Raw genomic sequence first — 20,738 nt, forward strand, 5'->3', positions numbered from 1 at the left:
GGGGATGGAGATACAGAGACGGCCGTCGGCACACACACGGGCGGGCGGGCGGGGCCTGGGCAAAGGGGGGCCGGGCCGGGGGCGGGGCCGGGCCGGGGCCGGGGCCTGGTCGGGGGCGGGGCCTGGGTAGGCTGGGGGCAGGGCCTGGGGCAGGGCCTGGGGCAGGGCCTGGGGCAGGTGGGCGGGGGTGGGGTGGGGGTGGTGCAGGGGGCCCGGTGGGAGCTCATAGGGCCTGCTAAGCGGCCGCCCTCTCACCTCCGACAGGTGTACAAATCGCGGAAGATTGGTCGCATCCTGGCCGTGGACCGCCTGTGCCTGGGCGTGCGTCCTGGCGAGTGCTTCGGCCTCCTGGGCGTCAACGGCGCGGGGAAGACCAGCACTTTCAAGATGCTGACAGGGGACGAGAGCACGACGGGGGGCGAGGCCTTCGTCAACGGGCACAGGTGCGGGCAGGTGGGCGGGCGCCTGGGCGGGCAGGCTGGCGGCGGCGGCCCGGTGCTGATGGCGCTGTGTCCCCAGCGTCCTCAAGGAGCTCCTCCAGGTGCAGCAGAGCCTGGGCTACTGCCCGCAATTCGACGCCCTGTTCGACGAGCTCACGGCCCGCGAGCACCTGCAGCTGTACACGAGGCTCCGGGGCATCCCCTGGAAGGACGAGGCGCGGGTGAGGGTCGCCCGGCGGGGGAGGCGGCCGGCGTGGTGGTGTGGAGGGGGGCCCCCTGACGTTCCCGTCACTCCCAGGTGGTGAAATGGGCCCTGGAGAAGCTGGAGCTGACCAAGTATGCCGACAAGCCTGCCGGCACCTACAGTGGAGGGAACAAGCGGAAGCTGTCAACAGCCATCGCTCTGATCGGGTACCCAGCCTTCATCTTTCTGGTGAGCCCAGGGGTGGCACTGGGGGGGAGGATGGGGGATGGGGAGGATGGGGGGGATGGAGGATGAGGTGGGTTGGGGAGGATGGGGATAGGATGGGGAAGATGGGTGATGGGGGAGGATGGGGATGGGATGGGGAAGATGGGTGATGGGGGAGGATGGGGGGTGGGGTGGGGGTGGGGATCAGGTACCCCAACCTTCATATTCCTGGTGACTGATCATAAGGGAGGGATGAGGGTCAGTACCCCATCTTTTGTGTTCTTGGTGAGCCTGGTGGGAAGCGGCTGCTGGGGCCAGCCGGGGTAGACGGGGTGTAGCAGCTGAGCCTGGCACTACCCCCAGGACGAGCCTACCACAGGCATGGACCCCAAGGCTCGGCGCTTCCTCTGGAACCTCATCTTGGACCTCATCAAGACGGGGCGCTCGGTGGTGCTGACTTCACACAGGTCTGCCCCTGCCCCCACCTGCCCCCCGCCCCCCCCCACAAGCCCCTCCACTCCATGCCAGCCTGTGGGTCTCGCCCGCAGCATGGAGGAGTGTGAGGCGCTGTGCACGCGGCTGGCCATCATGGTGAACGGACGTCTGCGCTGTCTGGGCAGCATCCAGCATCTGAAGAACCGGTAAGCCCCGGCAGCGGAGGGCCTGGGGGGGGGGAGGGGCACAGGGGGGCAAGGGAGGGGGCGGGGAGCCTGGGTGGGGAGGGGCACAAAGGGCAGGGTCCCACGGGGGCGGCCGAGGTCACAGGGGGCGGGGTGTCCACGGGGACAGGCCGAGACTGGGCCCCTCTGCTGGCTGGGTGTGGCCACGAGCCTGTCCTGCAGGTTTGGGGATGGTTACATGATCACGGTGAGGACCAAGAGCAGCCAGAACGTGAAGGACGTGGTGCGGTTCTTCAACAGGAACTTCCCGGAGGCCATCCTCAAGGTGGGCAAGGCCTGGGAGGCGGGGGGAAGGGGGCACCGCCCGAGCAGCCTCTGACCTCTGCGCCCCCCAGGAGCGGCACCACACGAAGGTGCAGTACCAGCTCAAGTCCGCGCACATCTCGCTGGCGCAGGTGTTCAGCAAAATGGAGCAGGTGGTGGGCGTGCTGGGCGTCGAGGACTACTCGGTCAGCCAGACCACCCTGGACAACGTGAGTGCCCCGGGCTGGGGCCGCCCTCCCCCCTGGGCCGGCCCCCCGCCCACGCCCCTGCCCCCGCCCACCAGGTGTTCGTGAACTTCGCCAAGAAGCAGAGCGACAACCTGGAGCAGCAGGAGACGGAGCCCCCCTCGGGGCTGCAGTCCCCGCTGGGCCGCCTGCTCAGCCTGTTCCGGCCGCGGCCTCCCCCCACTGAGCTGCGGGCGCTAGTGGCCGACGAGCCCGAGGACCTGGACACGGAGGATGAGGGCCTCATCAGCTTCGAGGAGGAGCGGGTGAGCCAGGGGCTCGGGTCAGGGCCGCGGGCTGGCCAGGGGGCCGGGCTCGGGTTGGGAGTGGGGGCCGGGCTCGGGGCGGGGCGGGGGGCCTGGCTCGGGAGGGGGGCGGGGTGGGCGGGGCCTTGGGCCCCACTGTGCTGAGCCGGCGCCAGGGCAGCTGATACTCTGGAGTAGTGTGGGTCTTGGAGGCCCGGGCGCAGTCAGGGGAGACAGACCACGGCGACCTCCTAGCACCTTGGAAACCGAGGGCGTTTTGGAGCCAGGCAGAACCGAGGTGGGCGGAGCAGAGCCTGGGAACAGCAGCCACAGCCACTGGCCTGGCAGGGGCAGACCACCCGGGAGCCCTGCACGCACCGAGAGGGAGCTCGGGGCGGACAGAGGCAGGAGGGCCAGCGAGAGGGACGGCCTGGGCCGGGGGCGGACTCACACAGCCCAGCCCGCCTGTTGCTGTCCACCAGGCCCAGCTCTCCTTCAACACGGACACTCTCTGCTGACCGCCGGAGCTGGGTCGAGGTTACGCAGTGGGAACAGAAGTCAGGCGGTGGCTGAGGTCCCACATGTGCCCCCCTTCCTTCCCCATGCCCACCTGCCAGGCCCTGGAATGGGCGGTCCAGGACCAAGGGCTTCATCCTCCTCCAGCCCTGCCCCCTCGGCCACCGCACCGCCCTCCCCTCGTTGTGCCAAAGGCTGGCCCAGCCCCGGGCTGCGTACACCCTCACCCTGCTCTGCCTTAAAGCCTTGCGGTCTGGCTGGCCCCTGGCCTCTGCCCTTGCCTAGCTCTGCCCACCACTCCCAGGGCCGAGGGGTGCCCCGGGCTGCCAGGACCGCCCGAACTCTCCTGGCGGGACCTGGCCTCCCCATGGGCTGAGCTCTTACACCCAGTTTGGATGGTGGCTGCTGCCAGCCTTGGGCTGAGGTGAGGGGTGGGTTCGGCCCCACCCAAGGCGCCTATTTATTTTGCTTTAGGATAAGGCTCCCTCACCCTGGCTTCCCGCAGGGAGGCTGCCAGGGGTGGTGGGCCAGGAAGCAGGAACGGAGACGCTGGCCCCACCGGCCAGGTGAGGGGCCTGACCACCCTCCCTACCCCTCCTGCTGGCATTGCCCTCCCCCCAGCTTGGCCCCCTGTCCTCCCACCTGGGAGCCAGACCTGTACATAGAGCACAGATGTTTGTTTTAAATAAACAGAAAAGTCCATGCAAGCCCGTGTGTATGGGGTGGGGTGTGGGGTGAAGGGGACCCACTGGATGCCAGGACACAGCGCCTGCCCGCAGGCACTGGCCTCTAGTTGGGGGAAGGAGATGGGGTCAACCTGGAGGAGGGGCCGGGCTCCTCTCCCCTCACTAGCCCTTCTAAACAGAGCTGTTAAAGTGCTGCTGGAAAGGGCCCGCAGGCAGGAGCTCAAGAGAGGAGTTTCCACCAGAGATGAGGCCCAGCAGGGGCCCTGAAGGGGAAGGGTGGGCAGCTCCACGGGCCCCTCTGGCGGCTGCTCTGCGGACGTGGCAGGGGCGGCGGGGATGGTTAGACAGTCCCAGTGCCGCAGGGGAGGCTGTGGTCCTGTTAAGGCTGGCACACAGCGTGGTAGGCGGTTCAGAAGACGCAGGTGGAGAAAGCACGGGCGGCGCGTCTGCGCTTCCTGTGTCCAAGGCCACTGCAGGCGCACGCGCGGGCTCAGAGCCACAGGCGCGAGCGCAGGGTGCTTTCGTTTGCTGGGTTTCTCTCTCCCACTTGGCCGGCTTTGCTAGGGCCACCCTAACAGAGAACCGCCACCAGGCAGCTTACACACCAGACACCTGCTCCCACCCCCGGGGGACTGCAGGCCGTTGATTCATCCTTCGGGTACTTTCGGGGACGTCCCAGAGGCGCTGCCGTTTACCGGGAGTGTTTCCCCACATCCTTGCCAAGAATATGGCGGTCACATTTCTGTCCGTTGAACCACAAGCCATTCTCTCTCTTGTTCTGATTTGTTCTTGAAATAAGTGTGCACTGCAGCCCTCGTGTGTTCTGTCGGGTGTTTTATTTCCTTTATTCTGAGCCACCTGTTCATTGCACCATTTTCCTAACGGATGTGTGAGGGTGTTTCCACACACAGGCCATCTGGCGAGGAGGGCCCGGGCCCCCCTCCAGGATGGGCTGTGTGATAAGGAAGCAGGAACCCAGCTGGGCGACCCCCTACCAGTGGTTGCAGAGCCGCCCGTGGTGGTGGCAGATGGGTCGGAGGCCCAGGCCCCGAGGCCACAGTACGGCCAGGTCAGCCCGGCTCGTGGCGGGGCCTGTGCCCGGGGCCCTGACCAGTGCTGGGTCTGGGGAGGGGCTGTCAGGCTGGGCCCGAGCGGGGCGGGGCCCCGGGCCTGGAGGAAGGCGCGTGCAGACCCCACGGTGGCCACCAGGCGGCGCGGCACCTCCACAGCCCGCCCCGAGGCCTGGCCCGGGCGGGAGACGCTGCGAGCGGCCGCTACTGGGCAGGTGCGCGCGCACCTGGGGGGCTGCCAATCCCCAGCCTCTTCTGTCCCTTCCTTCCAGTCCGAGAGGAGGGCGGTTCCCATGGGTCAGAAACTTGTGGCTTCTAACACCAAGAGCTCTTCTTTTCAAAGGTTAAGGACCGGGAGAAACACACCGCGACCGCACAGGGGAGAGGCAGGGGCGTGGGGTGGGCGGGCGCGCCCCGGGGACAGCTCACAGGTAGGAAGGGGGCGTCCCTTCCAAGTGGCTTCCCACTCTTGTGACGCCCTGGTCGGCAGGTGAGGAAACTGAGGCTGTGGCCAGGCTATTCCCAACTCCCCCGCTCCCTGGCCCGGGCGTCCACTGGGGGGAAGGCAGCGGGGTTTTCGGTGGGGGCGACCCTGACCCAGAGCTGCCCCCGCCGTCCACTGCCTCCTCCTCCATCACTCTGTCCCCTTCCCTCCCCTGGGACCCCTGGGGGCTTCGGTACGGTCTGAGCTCCCTTGTGCCCGCCCCGCAGGAGCCTGGCAGCCTTCCCAGCCGAGGTGACTCCACAGGGCGGGCGGGGGCTGGGGAGGGCGGGGCGCTCGGAGAACCTTAAAGAGCACTCCCGGCCCGCCCAGGCCCTGCTGCCGCGGCTCCCACCATGGCTGAGGCCGGCAAGCTCCAGCTGTTCGTCAAGGTGCCAGGCTGCCGGGGCTGGGGGAGGTCCCGGGGAGGGGTGCTCTGTGGGGCTCTACTTTCTGGGGCAGGCTGGGGGGGGTGTCTGCGGCTATGTCCCCTGAGGCGGTGGGCTCAGGCTGTCTCATGCAGGCTGTGTAACTGGGTGGGGGGGACGGGGGGTGCATTAGAAGGGAGAGCACGCCATCCCCAAAAGGGCTGAGGTGGCTCCATTCTCCTGGAAAAAAAGCCCCTTAGGGGTTGCACCAGGCAGGTAGCCCGAGGCCGGGGCTCAGGGGCTGTGCCAGGCAGCCCCCTCAGTGCCCAGATCTGCGATCCCTGTGAAGGGACTGCCAGGTCCTGGCCTCCTCCCACCCTTGGAGCCCAGGGCAGCAAGGTGCCCAGTTGGACGGGATGAATCACTCAGAAAACAGCTCCATTGGCCCGACCCACCCTTATGACCAGCCTGCAGGGCCTGGTGCCCAGGGGCCTGGCCTCTGCCCAGGCTCTGAAGATAAGGGTCAAGGGGCCAGGCCCCACAGCCAAGGTCCCACCCCTACACCCCTCATCCTGGCACCCTGCCCAGCCTCCAGGCCCTTGGCAGCTCCGCAGACCCCTCCTCCCGGGGACCAAGTCAAGGGCCTTCACTGGCCACTTGTCGAGGTTGTGCCTGAGAGCGCAGGAGCCCTGGGCAGCAGGAGGCCACAGGGGTCCTGGGTGTGCCCCCTGCCCTGGCAGCTCCGTGTCCCCCACTCCAGGCCAGCGAGGACGGCGAGAGCGTGGGCCACTGCCCCTCCTGCCAGAGGCTCTTCATGGTCCTGCTTCTCAAGGGCGTGCCCTTCACACTCACCACTGTGGACACCCGCAGGTGAGCCCTGCCCCGGGACCCTGGCCTTGCGCTCCTCTGCCAGCCACCTCCCGCCCTGCCTCGTGCCCACAGGTCCCCGGAGGTGCTGAAGGACTTCGCCCCAGGCTCCCAGCTGCCCATCCTGCTCTGCGACGGCGACGCCAAAACCGACACGCTGCAGATCGAGGAGTTTCTGGAGGAGACGTTGGGGCCCCCAGAGTGAGGGCCGGGCGCAGAGGGGCCCGCGAACAGGCCACCCCCGGGCAGAGCCCAGGAGGGGCAGGGCCCAGGAGGGGCAGAGCGGCCCGGAAGGGCTCTGACTCGCACCCCTCCCCCTCCAGATTCCCCAGCTTGGCGCCCAGATACAGGGAGTCTGCCGCAGCGGGCAACGACGTCTTTCACACGTTCTCCGCCTTCATCAAGAACCCGGTGCCCGCACAGGACGACGGTGAGGGTCTGGAGGCGCGGCGAGGGTGGGGGGAGAGGCGCCCTGGCCGGGCCTCACCGGGCCCCTCCCCCTCAGCTCTGCACCAGCAGCTGCTGCGCGCCCTCGCCAAGCTGGACAGCTACCTGCGCGCGCCCCTGGAGCACGAGCTGGGGCGCGAGCCGCAGCTGCGCGAGTCCCGCCGCCGCTTTCTGGACGGCGATCAGCTCACGCTGGCCGACTGCGGCCTGCTGCCCAAGCTGCACGTCGTGAACGTGAGCGCCGGGGCGGGGCGGGGCGGGGCGGGGCGGGCAGGGCAGACCCGCCAGGAGACCCTGACGGCGCCGCTCGCCCGCAGACGGTGTGCGCGCACTTCCGCCAAGCTCCCATCCCCGCTGAGCTGCGCGGTGTCCGCCGCTACCTGGACTGCGCCCTGCAAGAGGAGGCGTTCAAGTACACGTGTCCCCACAGCGCCGAGATCCTGGCGGCGTACCGGCCCGTCGTGCGCCCCCGCTAGCGCCCCCGCCACCTGCCCACCCGTCTGCAGCCCCATAAAGGCACCTCTGCCCCGGTGAGCGCGAAGGGGCATCGGAGGGACCAGAGGCCCTCAGTTTCTGCCACTCCCAGACGCCCACCGTGGGCCGATCAACTCCAGACAACAGCCCACAGGGACAGGCAGGGAAGCCGGTGGGTGGGGTGCGGCCCATCTCCCTACTGCTCCTGGGTGGCGGGACTGGACTGGGCTCCCAAACCAGTCAGGCCAGGGTGGGGCGGCAGGATGGCTGGGGAGGGTGGGGAGCGAAGCCCCATATGGGCAACTCCGGGCCAGAGGGCGGGCCCCACATTCCTCAGCTCTGCCCAAGTGCAGGCAGGCCACCCCCCACCTCCCTGGCCATCCTGTGGGGTCTGCACCACTGAGGCGTGTGCCCCAGCAGCAGGAACAAGGTTTCTAGCCTCTCAGAGCCCCACCCTTGCACAGCTGGCTGGGCTCCTGGGTGTGCCCCTGGGCGTGCCAAGCAGGGACAGGTGGGCAGGGATAGAGAGGTGGGCAGTCTCACCAGGAAGCACAGAGCCTGACACGGCCCCATGCCGGGCCCGCGGGCCCGGGAGCCAGCGTCTGGCCATGACCTCGTGACTTTCGCCAGATGAAGATGTTTATTTGATGGGGAAGGGGCTGGAGGAGTGGCCTTGTTCGAGCCTGGCAGCAGGCTGGGCAGGTGCTGGCGGGAGGTCCAGGGGGCCGCCCCTGCCCTCGCCTCACAGGCACTGTCCTGACTCTGGTGCCTTCAGGGATCATCAAAGTCTACACCACTTGCCGGCTTCTTACTGGGAGAGAAGAGGGGATGATGCTGTGGGGTGTGGAGGGGCGGGCGGGGTCCACGCTGGACGACGGGCACAGGAGGGACGGGGGGTGGGGGGGCACCTCTTGAAGCCGGGGTTGATGAGAGACTCCCCTGGACACCGCCTCTTGACCCCAGGTCCAGGGCCACCTCTCTGAGGATCTGGGTCTGGGGAAATAGGAGGAGGGCAGGGGGTCCTGAGTCCAGCAAGACCCCAGGCCCACGACCCCCTCCCACGAGGACAGAGCCCCTCTCTGGACTTTGAGGCTTGTTCTTGAGTCCCAGCAGAGTCAGCGGGGTGCCAAACCGAGTCACAAGTGACAGGCCTTACCTGGTAAGAAGAGATGAGGCCCCGCCTGCCAGGCACTCTTCCTGGGGCTGGTGGCTGTCTCCTCTGCTGCAGCAGCTGGGGGGTGGAAAGCAGGAATGCAGGCCCGGCCTGGGGGACCCTAGTGAGCCTAGGTGGGGGGTTCCCACCCCCACCTACCTGCCAGCCGCCGCTCCAAGCTGCACACACGCTCTGCCAGGCCCAGCATCAGAGTCTGCAACCTGGAGGCTGCCTCTGGGCCTGGCACCTTGGACAGGTCGAGTTCCAGCGCCGAGGGCCCCCCTGAAAGGGTCAGGGATGCTCTGTCTTCCTGCAGGGTGAGAGTCACAGCTTGCTGCTCGCAGGCTGCCCTGGGGGAGGAGGGGGGCTGAGTACCGTGGCCACATCCACTGCTCCCCACCCACCCTGCCTCTCTGCTCAGAGGCTCACCTGAATCGGAGGGCGATGTCTTCAGCTGCACTGAGGCCAAAACGGGCTTGCTACAGGGCACAAGGGCTGGTCATCAGGGGCCTGAGACCCTACGGCCTCTGGGGACACCCTCAGTCTGCGCGACCACAGCCTCCCGGGACAGCTGCAGGGCCGTGGGAGGGGTGCCCAGGTACTTCTGGGAAATTCCAGGCTGCCCCCTGAGAGCCCACAGGCGGTCCGCGCTGCAGGTGCGTGGTGCAGGGGGGCCTCCCGGCCACCCAGGAGCCCCGTTACCCACCAGGGCCGCCAGGCGGTCCGGCGTGAAGCAGGTGCTCCAGAGCTCCGCGGCGTCCGTCACACTGCGGGGCAGGGGCAGTCAGGCCGGGCCGCCCGCGACCCCTCGCAGCCCCGCGGGACCCACTACCCACCAGAGGTTGAAGCCGCCGCGTTCCCCGGGCCCGCCGCCCTCCCCCTCGCAGTAGCACACGAAGCGCGGGGGTCCGGGGCCCGGCGGCAGCGTGCAGAGAGGCGGCGGCACCATGCCGCCTCGGCGGGCCGAGGGATCCGGCGGGCAGGGCTTCGGGGCTGGGGCGCCTGCGGGCCCGGGGCGCCTGCCGACCTGGGGCGCCTCGGGACCTGGAGCGCCTGCGCGGGCAAAAGGCTTCCGGAGCGGGGCGGGCTGCGGCGGGGCTTGTCCCGGGGCGGAGCCTGCGCCGTGGGGCGGGGCTTAGTCCGGGGCGGAGCCTGCGCCGTGGGGAGGGGCTTAGTCCGGGGCGGAGCCTGCGCCGTGGGGAGGGGCGACGTGCACGGAGCTGGCTCCCGGGTTGCTCTCACCGAACCTGGTCACCGTCTGGGGCTCTTTGGACCTTCCCTTCTGCGCGCCCCCTGTCCCCGCTGAGTCCGGGGCTCCCCCCTCGGCGCAAGCCCTGGGGGGCGTAAGCCCCGCCGGCCACCACTTTGGCCTCAGATCTCTTTGACCCCCGCCTCTGGTCCCTGCGGCCTCCCCCTGGCCTCCGCACCCCGCTTCCTGTGTCAACTGGACCAAGTCAAATACAAAGCACAATAAAGTATGGTGACTCGCGCCAGCCTTCCGGCCTTCCGCCCCTCGTTTGTTCGCTCCGCCATGTTTAGCCAGCGCCCCTTGCTTCCCGGTGTTGTCCCAGCCCGGAGCTCACCTTGATCAGTAGCCAGGTCTCTGATCTCCTGGAGCTGGGGAGCGCTCACTGGATGGACAATGAAGCATGAAGTCCTCAGGTCGCGCCCAGTGCCCTCTGAGCTGTGACCTGGAAGAAGAGAGGGATGGAGCACGCCAGAAAAGGGGGCACCAGGCAGAGGGGGCGGCCTCTGCAGAAGCCCGGCTGTGGACACAGGACAGCTCTGCCCCAGGCTTGGCGAGGCCAGGGTGACAGGACCGAGGCATATGGGGGGTGGCTGGCAGGTGGGTTTGTAAGCTGTGATGATGGGTTTCAAACGTGCCTGCAGCCAAGCCTGCCGCAACCGGCCGCTGCAACCTGCTTCACAGCCCTCACCCGCCCCCGCCCCCTCCCCCAACCCAGTGCCAGCCTCGGGACCTCTGCGTGCGCTGTTGTCTGCCTGGCACCCCCTCCCCAGACTCAGGCACTCCCCTCAGGTCTTCACGAAGAGGTCCCTTACCGGTGAGGCCTTCTCTTGTTTTATACCTGATTTCAACACCCTGCCCCGCATCCCCTGTCCTCTCCTCTCTGTATTTACTCGCTCTTCAGCTTGTCCCTATACAAGGTATCTTCTGATGTACCTGCGGTGACAGCAGCCTCTAAGACGGCCCCCAGCCGAGTGCCCTCCTAGTTTTGCACCTTTGGGGACCCCTCCCCTGAGCCTGCACTGGATGGAGCCCCTCGAGGATAGCCGATAGAATGTGCCGGAAGTGATGGGCTGCCACTTCTTTCTTCCTCTGGAATTGCTCAAACAGCGCAAGGAGCCCGGTGGCAAAGGACCAAGGCCCAGCGCGGGGAAGCCGAGACCGCGACCCTCTCCCGGCGGAGCCTTCTGCTGGGAACACAGCCTCCACCAGAGGGCACACAGCCAGCTTCTGGACCCTCAGAAACAGGCAGATAACACACGCTGTTTCCAGCCGCTGAGTGCTGGGGTTAATCTTTCTGCAGTAGGTTACTAATACGGTTATTCATTCTCTTTCTTGCCCGTTTTACCATGAGGTTCACAAGGGCAGGGCTTTCTGTCTGTGTCATTCGCCATTGTATTCTCAGTGTTTAAACGGTGGCTGGCACGCTCTTGTTGTTCTGTTGCTAAGTCACGTCAGACTCTTTGTGACCCCCATGGACCTCAGCATGCCTTCACAATCTCCATCACTGTCTCCCGGAGTTTGCTCAAACTCATGTCCATCGAGTTGGTGGTGCCATCCAACCATCCCATCCTGTCGTCCCCTTCTCCTCCTGCCCTGAGTCTTTCCCAGCATCAGGGTCTTTTCTAATGGGTGGAACATAGAGATATTTAATAAATATACAAATGAATGACTGCAGAGTGGAGAGCTGTTGGCGGGTTTAAGCAGGGGTGGGATGGCGGTGTCCATTCTGATTTTTGTGTATAAAGCCCATGTTGAATGTCATGAGGCGGGGGGATCAAGGGTTGCAGTGGTGAAGGCAAGGGGGGCAGGGAGAATAGTAGAGGGCTGCTGAGTTCCTACAGCAGAGCTGACGCAGCTGGGGCCAGGGGCTCAGAGTGGAGTTGGAGAGAGGTAGCAGGAAGGAGGGGATGGATCATGGATGACCCCTGCATTTCAGAAGTGTAGAAAAGCCCTTCCCAAGATGATTGGGGCAGGGCAGGATTGGAGGAGACCTGGGGCGTCTCCTTTTCATGGAATTCCTGACATGACTGTATGTCTGATGGAGGTGAGTGAAAGCTGCTGTGCTTGCAAGACTCTAATCTAGACGATCAGGCCGGGAGGTGTGAGTGTGGCACCACCACCCCTTGTCCTCCAGTCGCTAAGTCGTGTCCACCTCTGTGCGACCCCATGGACTGCGGCATAGCACGCTCCTCTGTCCTCTACCATCTCCTGGAGTTTGCTCAGCCTCATGTCCATTGAATTGAGCCAGTGATGTTATCTAAGCATTGAATCCTCTGCTGCGCTTTCCCCTTTTGCCTCCATTTTTCCTAGCATCAGGGTCTTTTCCAGTGAGTTGGCTCTTCACATCAGGTGACCAACATACTGAAGCTTCAGCTTCAATAGACCTTCCAAAGAATATTCAGGGTTGATTTCCCTCAGGACTGACTGGTTTGCTCTCCTTGCAGTCCAAGGGACCCTCAACAGGCTTCTCCAACACCACAGTTTAGAAGCATCAATTCTTTGGCACTCAGCCTTCCTTATTGCTCAACTCTCACATCCATACATGACTACTGGAAAAACGCTAGTTTTGACTAGATGGACCTTTGTTGGCAAACTCGTACATTTGCTTTTTAATACACTGTCGAGGTTTGCCGTACTGTCTCTTCCAAGGAGCAAGCACGTTTTAATTTCATGGCTGCAGTCACCGTCCGCAGTGATTTTGGAGACCAAGAAAAAAAAATCTAGCCCTATTTTCTATTTTTTTCCCCGACTATTTGCCATGAAATGATGGGACCGTGATCAATGCAAAGAATTAGAGGGAAAAAAATAGAATGGAAAGACTAAAGATCTGTTCAAGAAAACTAGAGACACTAAGGAACACTTCATGCAGAGACGGATGGGCACCATAAAGGGCGGAAATGGTCTGGACCTAACAGAAGCAGAAGAGATTACAAAGACGTGGGAAGAATATATAGAAGAACTATACAAAGAAGATCTTCACGACCCAGATAACCACGATGGTGGGATCACTCACCTGGAGCCAGACATCCTGGAATGTGAACTCAAGTGGGCCTTAGAAAGCATCACTACAAACAAAGCTAGTGGAGGTGATGGAATTCCAGTTGAGCTATTTCAAATCCTGAAAGATGATGCTGTGAAAGTGCTGCACTCAATACGACAGCAAATTTGAAAAGCTGAGCAGTGGCCACAGGACTGGAAAAGGTCAGTTTTCATTCCAATCCTAAAGAAAGGCAATGCCTAAGAATCTTCAAAGTGAAAGTGAAGTGAAGTTGCTCAGTCGTATACGACTGTTTGTGACCCCACGGACTGTAGCCTACCAGTCTCCTCCGTCCATGGTATTTTCCAGGCAAGAATACTAGAGTGGGTTGCCATTTCCTTCTCCAGGAGATCTTCCCAACCCAGGGATTGAACCAAGGTCTCCCACATTGTAGGCAGACACTTTGCCATCTGAGCCACCAGGGAAGTCCAAAGAATGTTCAAAGTACCACACAATTGCACTCATCTCACACACTAGTAAAGTAATGCTCAAAATTCTCCAAGCCAGGCTTCAACAGTATGTGAACTGCGAACTTCCAGATGTTCAAGCTGGATTTAGAACGGCAGAGGAACCAGAGATCAAATTGCCAACATCCGCTGGATCATAGAAAAATCAGTTCAGTTCAGTCACTCAGTCGTATCCAACTCTTTGCCACCCCATGAATCGCAGCACGCCAGGCCTCCCTGTCCATCACCAACTACCGGAGTTCACTCAGATTCACATCCATCGAATCGGTGATGCCATCCAGCCATCTCATCCTGGGTCGTCCCCTTCTTCTCCTGCCCCCAATCCCTCCCAGCATCAGAGTCTTTTCCAATGAGTCAACTCTTCGCATGAGGTGGCCAAAGTACTGGAGCTTCAGCTTTAGCATCATTCCTTCCAAAGAAATCCCAGGGCTGGTCTCCCTCAGGATAGACTGGTTGGATCTCCTTGCAGTCCAAGGGACTCTCAAGAGTCTTCTCCAACACTACAGTTCAAAAGCATCAATTCTTCAGCACTCAGCCTTCTTCACAGTCCAAATCTCACAACCATACATGACCACAAGAAAAACCATAGCCTTGACTAGGCGGACCTTAGTCGGCAAAGTAATGTCTCTGCTTTTGAATATACTATCTACGTTGGTCATAACTTTTCTTCCAAGGAGTAAGTGTCTTTTAATTTCACAGCTGCAGTCACCATCTGCAGTGATTTTGGAGCCCCAAAAAATAAAGTCTGACACTGTTTCCACTGTTTCCCCATCTATTTTCTATGGAGTGATGGGACTGGATGCCATGATCTTCGTTTTCTGAATGTTGAGCTTTAAGCCAACTTTTTCACTCTCCTCTTTCACTTTCATCAAGAGGCTTTTTAGATCCTCTTCACTTTCTGCCATAAGGGTGGTGTCATCTGCATATCTGAGGTTATTGAAATTTCTCCTGGCAATCTTGATTCCAGCTTGTGCTTCTTCCAACCCAGCGTTTCTCATGATGTACTCTGCATAGAAGTTAAATTAGCAGGGTGACAATATACAGCCTTGACATACTCCTTTTCCTATTTGCAACCAGTCTGTTGTTCCATGTCCAGTTCTAACTGTTGCTTCCTGACCTGCATACAGATTTCTCAAGAGGCAGGTCAGGTGTCCTGGTATCCCCATCTCTTTCAGAATTTTCCACAGTTTATTGTGATCCACACAGTTAAAGGCTTTGGCATAGTCAATAAAGCAGAAATAAATGTTTTTCTGGAACTCTCTTGCTTTTTCCATGATCCAGAGGATGTTGGCAATTTGATCTCTGGTTCCTCTGCCTTTTCTAAAACCAGCTTGAACATCAGGGAGTTCATGGTTCATATATTGCTGAAGCCTGGCTTGGAGAATTTTGAGCATTACTTTACTAGCCTCTGAGATGAGTGCAATTGTGCGGTAGTTTGAGCATTCTTTGGCATTGCCTTTCTTTGGGACTGGAATGAAAACTGACCTTTTCCAGTCCTGTGGCCACTGTTGAGTTTTCCAAATTTGCTGGCATATTGAGTGCAGCACTTTCACAGCATCACCTTTGAGGATTTGAAACAGCTCAACTGGAATTCCATCACCTCCACTAGCTTTGTTTGTAGTGATGCTTTCTAAGGCCCACTTGACTTCACATGCCAACAAGTGTTTCTTGACTTCCTACTTTTGCATTCCAGTCCCCTATAATGAAAAGGACATCTTTTTTGGGTGTTAGTTCTAAAAGGTCTTGTAGCTCTTCATAGAACTGTTCAACTTCAGCTTCTTCAGCGTTACAGGTTGGGGCATAGACTTGGATAACTGTGATATTGAATGGTTTGCCTTGGAGATGAACAGAGATCATTCTGTCGTTTTTGAGATTGCATCCAAGTACTGCATTTTGGACTCTTTTGTTGACCATGATGGCTACTCCATTTCTTCTGAGGGATTCCTGCCCGCAGTAGTACATATAATGGTCATCTGAGTTAAATTCACCCATTCCAGTCCATTTTAGTTCGCTGATTCCTAGAATGTCGATGTTCACTCTTGCCATCTCTTGTTTGACCACTTCCAATTTGCCTTGATTCATGGACCTGACGTTCCAGGTTCCTATGCACTATTGCTCTTTACAGCATTGGACCTTGCTTCTATCACCAGTCACATCCACAGCCGGGTATTGTTTTTGCTTTGGCTCCATCCCTTCACTCTTTCTGGAGTTATTTCTCCACTGATCTCCAGTAGCATATTGGGCACCTACCGACCTGGGGAGTTCCTCTTTCAGTATCCTATCATTTTGTCTTTTCATACTGTTCATGGGGTTCTCAAGGCAAGAATACTGAAGTGGTTTGCCATTCCCTTCTCCAGTGGACCACATTCTGTCAGACCTCTCCACCATGACCCACCCGTCTTGGGTTTCCCCGTGGGCATGGCTTAGTTTCATTGAGTTAGACGAGGCTGTGGTCCTAGTGTGATTAGATTGACTAGATTTCTGTGAGTATGGTTTCAGTGTGTCTGCCCTCTGATGCCTTCTTGCAACACCTACCATCTTGGGTTTCTCTTACCTTGGGTGTGGGGTATCTCTTCACAGCGGCTCCAGCAAAGCGCAGCCGCTGCTCCTTACCTTGGATGAAGGGTATCTCCTCACCGCCGCCCTTCCTGACCTTCAACGTGGGATGGCTCCTCTAGGCCCTCCTACGCCCGCGCAGCCACCGCTCCTTGGACGTGGGGTTGCTCCTCCTGGCCGCCGCCCTGGCCTCAGATGTGGGGTAGCTCCTCTCGGTAGCTTCCTGCGCCGTCGCAGCCTGGCACTCAAGGCCACTTGCCCCTGACCTCAGACGTGGGGTGGCTCCTCTCGGCCGCGCTTAGTGCGCCGGCCGCAGCCGCCTGCCAGAAAACCATCTACTTCTGCTTTATTGACCACACCAAAAACTTTGACTGTGTAGATCGCAACGGACTGTGGACAATTCTTAAAGAGCTGGGCATACCAGACCACCTGACCTGCCTCCTGAGAAACCTGTATGCAGGTCAAGAAGCATAGTTAGAACTGGACATGGAACAACAGACTGGTTCCAAATGGGAAAAGGAGTATGTCAAGGCTGTATATTGTCACCCTGCTTATTTAACTTATATGCAGAGTACATCATGAGAAATGCTGGGCTGGATGAAGCACAAGCTGGAGTCAAGATTGCCAGGAGAAATTTCAATAACCTCAGATATGCAGATGACACCACCCTTATGGCAGAAAGTGAAGAGGAACTAAAAAGCCTCTTGATGAAAGTGAAAGAGGAGAGTGAAAAAGTTGGCCTAAAGCTCAACATTCAGAAAACGAAGATCATGGCATCTGGTCCCATCACTTCATGGCAAATAGATGGGGAAACAGTGGAAACAGTGACAGGCTTTATTTTCTTGGGCTTCAAAATCACTGCAGATGGTGACTGCAGCCATGAAATCAAAACGTGCTTGCTCCTTGGAAGAGACAGTATGGCAAACATAGACAGTGTATTAAAAAGCAGAGACATGACTTTGCCGACAAAGTTCCATCTAGTCAAAGCTACGGTTTTTCCAGTGGTCATGTATGGATGTGAAAGTTGGACCATAAAGAAAGCTGAGTGCCAAAGAATTGATGCTTTTGAACTGTGGTGTTGGAGAAGACTCTTGAGAGTCCCTTGGACTGCAGGGAGATCCAATCAGTCCATCCCAAAGGAGATCAGTCCTGAGTGTTCATTGGTAGGACGGATGCTGAAGCTGAAGCTCCAATACTTTGGCCACCTGATGTGAAGAACTGACTCTTTGGAAAAGACTCTGATGCTGGGCAAGATTGAAGGCAAGAGGAGAAGGGGATGACAGAGGATGAGATGGTTGGATCGCATCACTGACTCAATGAACATAAGTTTGAGCAGGCTGCAGGAGTTGGTGATGGGCAGGGAGGCCTGGCGTGCTGCGGTCCAGGGGGCCGCAAAGAGTCGACATGACTGAGTGACTGAACTGAATTGATGGAACCGGATGCCATGATTATAGTTTTTTGAATGTTGAGTTTTAAGACAGGTTTTCCACTCTCTTCTTTCACCTTCATCGAGACGGTCTCTAATTCCTCTTTGCTTTCTACCACTAAGATGGTGTCATCTGCATATCTGATGTTATTGATGTTTCTCCTAGCAATCTTGATTCCAGCTTGAGTTTCAATTAGCTTGGCATTTCTCTTGATGTACTCTCAATATAAGTTAAATAAGACAATATACAGCTTTGATGTACTCCTTTCCTAGTTTTGAATCAGTCTATTATTCCTCTCCCATTGTAACTGTTGCTTCTTGACCTGCATACTGGTTTCTCAGGAGGCAGGGAAGGTGGTCTGGTATCCCCACCTCTTTCAGAATTTTCCAGTTTGTTGTGATCCACACAGTCAAAGGCTTTAGCATAGTCAATGAAGCAATAGTAGATGTTTTTCTGGGATTCTCTTGCCTTTTCTATGATCCAAAGGATGTTGGCAATCTGATCTCTGGTTCCTCTGCCTTTTCTAAATCCAGCTTGTACATCTGGAAGTTCTTGGTTCACAGACGTTTGAAGTCTAGCTTGAAGGATTTTGAGCATTACCCTGCTAGCATGTGAAATGAGTGCAATTGTGAGGTGGCTTGAGCATTCTTTGGCATTGCGTTTCTTTGGGATTCGAATGAAAACTGACCTTTTCCAGTCCTGTGGCCATTGCTGAGTTTTCCAAATTTGCTGGCATATTGAGTGCAGCACTTTCACAGCATCATCTTTTAGGATTTGAAACAGCTCAGCTGGACTTCCCGCACCTCCGCTGGCTTTGTTCGTAGCAACGCTTCCTAAGGCCCGCTTGATTTCACACTCCAAATGTCTGACTCTAGGTGAGTGATCTCACATTGTGGTTATCTGGGTCATTAAGACCTTTTTTTGTACAGTTCTGTGTATTCTTGCCACTTCTTAATGTGGAAGCTCCTGACTCCACTTTAAATGTGGTTTCTATTCACGAATCTTTGCATTTCCTCCTGTGGAGATGTTTCTCTGAAAGCATTGCTGACCGACTGGCAGGTTTGGGGTTTTTTTTTTTCCAGATACAGCAACTTTTCCCCTTGATGCCAGGGAGGACCCTTCCTGGATATCGTGTCCCTCGGGACGGGGAGCGTGTACATATGGAGATCTCTTCAGGTCAAATTCAAGTGACAGAACGGGTCGGAGGGGGTGCTCAGAAATCTCCTGCCGGAAGTCTGTGTCTTAGAACAGTGGATGCAGAAGGGCACACTTGAGCCGGAGAAAATTAAACAAGCACTCTGGGGAGACATGGCTGATGCAAGAATTAAGGCGTGGGGGAGTGATTCTTGATTATACATAATTTGACTTAAACTTTACACTAATTAGAGCAGCCTGTCTTATGGCCTGTCAAACATGAACTGTGTATCTGCTTTAACACAATGAGGAGGAAGGGGAAAATGCATTACCTGATTGCTTAGAATGTTCACTCTGAGTACAGGGATAATTGCCACCTCCTGCCCCTTCCTCCCCAGCGACAGTGCTATACTCCTTGGAAGATGAGAGTCCCTTCCCAGACACCAAGGTCATGCTGGCTTGCTGTGCACCTGCTGACCTGTCTTCAGACCTTGAGAAAATGTATCCCTGTCGTGTTTGGTGCTTGTTGTTCTGACAAGATATAGAGCTGTGGTTCAGGCATCCACATTGGACCCGGGTGGCCATTGTGGACGTGGTTTCAGACAGCTCCTGCCTCGCTGGGAACTTGAATGTTTTAAGCTGGATCAGACTTTGCTAGCCACAACCACCTGCGACCTTATGGTCTCAAGGTCTCTCCTTGTAGCTGTGTGTTTTGGACCCCACTGATTCTTGCCCTACAAACAGCCTTCCTCCTTGTCAGCTTCTATCCCAATTCCTGACAGTTTATGTATCATTGCAGTTTTTGCCTGTATAAACGTCCCTCCTCATTTTGCAGCTTGGGGAGCACAATTCAAGTGCTTCTTAAGTCTGGGCCTTCTGCTCTACAGCCCTCAGTTTAGCTCAAATAAAACTCTTCTGTCCCTATGGTCAACGTGAATCTTCAGTGACCAGTCCAAGCTGATTAACAAGGAGAGCTCGACAGAAAGAAAAGACACAGTTTAAGGGAAAAAAAGAGAGAGAGAGAGAGAGAGAGGGTTGGGGACTCCCCTGACAGTCCAGGGGCTTGGGTTTGGTTCCTGGTGGGGGAACATGCCATGTGGCGTGGCCAAAAGCAGAGAGTATGTCTAGGAGGAGGTTTGGGAGGAGCCCCTGTGATTCCTCGGAGCCCCGGTGCTGGGGGTTGGGAGGATGTTGGAAAGGCTGGTTAGAGGCTGAAACTGAAGGCTCCTGAGTGCTTAGGCGTGGAACAATCTTTTTCCCAGTGACCGGGCTCTTTGTAATAATACCGGTGGGGTCAGCTGAGGGGGCCCTTGTTGGCCACCCAAGGTGTTTGTCCTTTGCTCTCTTGAGGGGACCCACGGGCCGGTTGTGGGCTGAGGAGCGGCGCGCTGACCGCGACACGTGCAGCCTCGGGACCCGGGTGCGCAGCTGGCTGAAGGCTGCCCCCTTGTGGCCAGAGCAGGGCGTGCAGGACTGGGCCCATCGGCGGGCGCCAGGGGCGTGGCCCTGCCGGGGTCCAGGGGGCCGCGAGGGCAGGCTGCATCTCCCCGCCCCACAGCGAGTCCCCGCTCTTAGGCGATTGCCAGGCCGTCTTCTCTCTGTCTGTGTGGAAGCCGAATGTCAACCAACGAACCAGCCGATCAACTGGGAATTCCCTGGCGGCCCAGCGGGTAGGACTTGGCGCTTTCACTGCGGGGGCCCTGGGTGTGCTCCCTGCCCGGAGAGCGAAGTTCCCACAAGCTGTGCGCCTCGGCCAAGGGGGCTGGCGGAGAGCACGCTGAATAGACCAACCGGTTCATCGCCAGTCCCTCTCTAGATGCCTGTCTGGTGGGCAGCTGGCATCTTAGGTGGGAGGGGCTGGCTCTGCGCCTTCCTACCTACTGCCTGCCTCTGTGGCACAGGTGTCAGGCTGGGGGCAGGGGCAGACAGGACAGGTCCCGCCCCTGTGGTGCCCACAGCGGGTCAGAGCCTGGCTGGCTGCCCGGGCATCAGCGGCACCGGTGGGGGTCCCGGCGTGCAGGGGTGAGGGGCTGTCTGGGGCCCCTGGGACGTGGGGGCTCTTCCTCCCAGGGATAACGCTGCCCGGAAGGGCCCAGATGGAGAACGCTAGTCTGGTAGGACAGGGCTGCGTTTCTACTGAAAAGCATCCAGCCAGCTGACGGGCGGAAAGAGTAGCGCAGCTAGCTGTCACCCGCGGGACCGCGGTCAGCTTTCTACATGTTCACGTCGTGCACGACTGTTTTCTGGACGAGTCACAGTGCAGGTGCCGTGCCATTTTCCCCTGAAATGATTCGGGGCCAGCCGTGAAAGGACAGCACGATTTCCCTCATAAACACAACGGCAGGACAGACATCTGTGGGCAGGCGACAGGGAGAAGGGGTGCTGGAGGGCAGGCCAGGGTGGATGGGGTGCAGGCTCCCCCCGGGCTGTAGGGGGGCCCCGGTGGGGGGGACCCGGGGGCCAAGGAGCCCAGGTGCCTACCGGGCGTGAGTCGGGGGTCACTTTCTCGGGCAGCTGCAGGTCTGCACCCCTGGCCTGGCTCCG

At 59.1% G+C, this 20,738-nt stretch overlaps 3 protein-coding genes across 6 annotated transcripts; 2 read left to right on the forward strand and 1 right to left on the reverse strand.

The window, feature by feature from the left end:
- On the forward strand, window positions 265-3,488 carry LOC108637177 (ATP-binding cassette sub-family A member 2-like; the record flags this gene model as incomplete). 3 transcript variants are annotated; one of them, XM_018056174.1, is given in 9 exon segments in its annotated part: window positions 265-443; window positions 520-661; window positions 739-873; window positions 1,213-1,316; window positions 1,398-1,490; window positions 1,692-1,794; window positions 1,865-2,002; window positions 2,077-2,283; window positions 2,723-3,488. In XM_018056174.1, coding segments are annotated over 9 exon segments (1,533 nt in total), but the record flags the coding sequence as incomplete, so codon positions are not given.
- On the forward strand, window positions 3,559-7,222 carry CLIC3 (chloride intracellular channel 3). Its single transcript, XM_018056177.1, has 6 exons — window positions 3,559-5,407; window positions 6,144-6,253; window positions 6,326-6,451; window positions 6,574-6,680; window positions 6,756-6,931; window positions 7,015-7,222. The coding sequence occupies exons 1-6, from the start codon at window positions 5,372-5,374 to the stop codon at window positions 7,171-7,173; spliced, it is 714 nt and encodes a 237-aa protein (XP_017911666.1). The 5' UTR covers window positions 3,559-5,371; the 3' UTR covers window positions 7,174-7,222.
- Window positions 7,793-11,077, reverse strand: C11H9orf142 (chromosome 11 C9orf142 homolog). 2 transcript variants are annotated; one of them, XM_018056178.1, is made up of 7 exons: window positions 9,161-11,077; window positions 9,031-9,091; window positions 8,754-8,803; window positions 8,484-8,674; window positions 8,328-8,402; window positions 8,080-8,164; window positions 7,793-7,982 (listed from the first exon to the last, which is right to left on the reverse strand). In XM_018056178.1, the coding sequence occupies exons 1-7, from the start codon at window positions 9,271-9,273 to the stop codon at window positions 7,943-7,945; spliced, it is 615 nt and encodes a 204-aa protein (XP_017911667.1). In that variant the 5' UTR covers window positions 9,274-11,077; the 3' UTR covers window positions 7,793-7,942. The 2 variants fall into 2 exon arrangements, with proteins under 2 accessions (XP_017911667.1, XP_017911668.1); XM_018056179.1 differs by lacking the exon at window positions 8,754-8,803 and having other exon boundaries at window positions 8,484-8,634.

The sequence above is a fragment of the Capra hircus genome, chromosome 11 (assembly GCF_001704415.2).
Source record: "Capra hircus breed San Clemente chromosome 11, ASM170441v1, whole genome shotgun sequence".
NCBI classification, from domain to species: Eukaryota; Metazoa; Chordata; class Mammalia; order Artiodactyla; family Bovidae; genus Capra; species Capra hircus.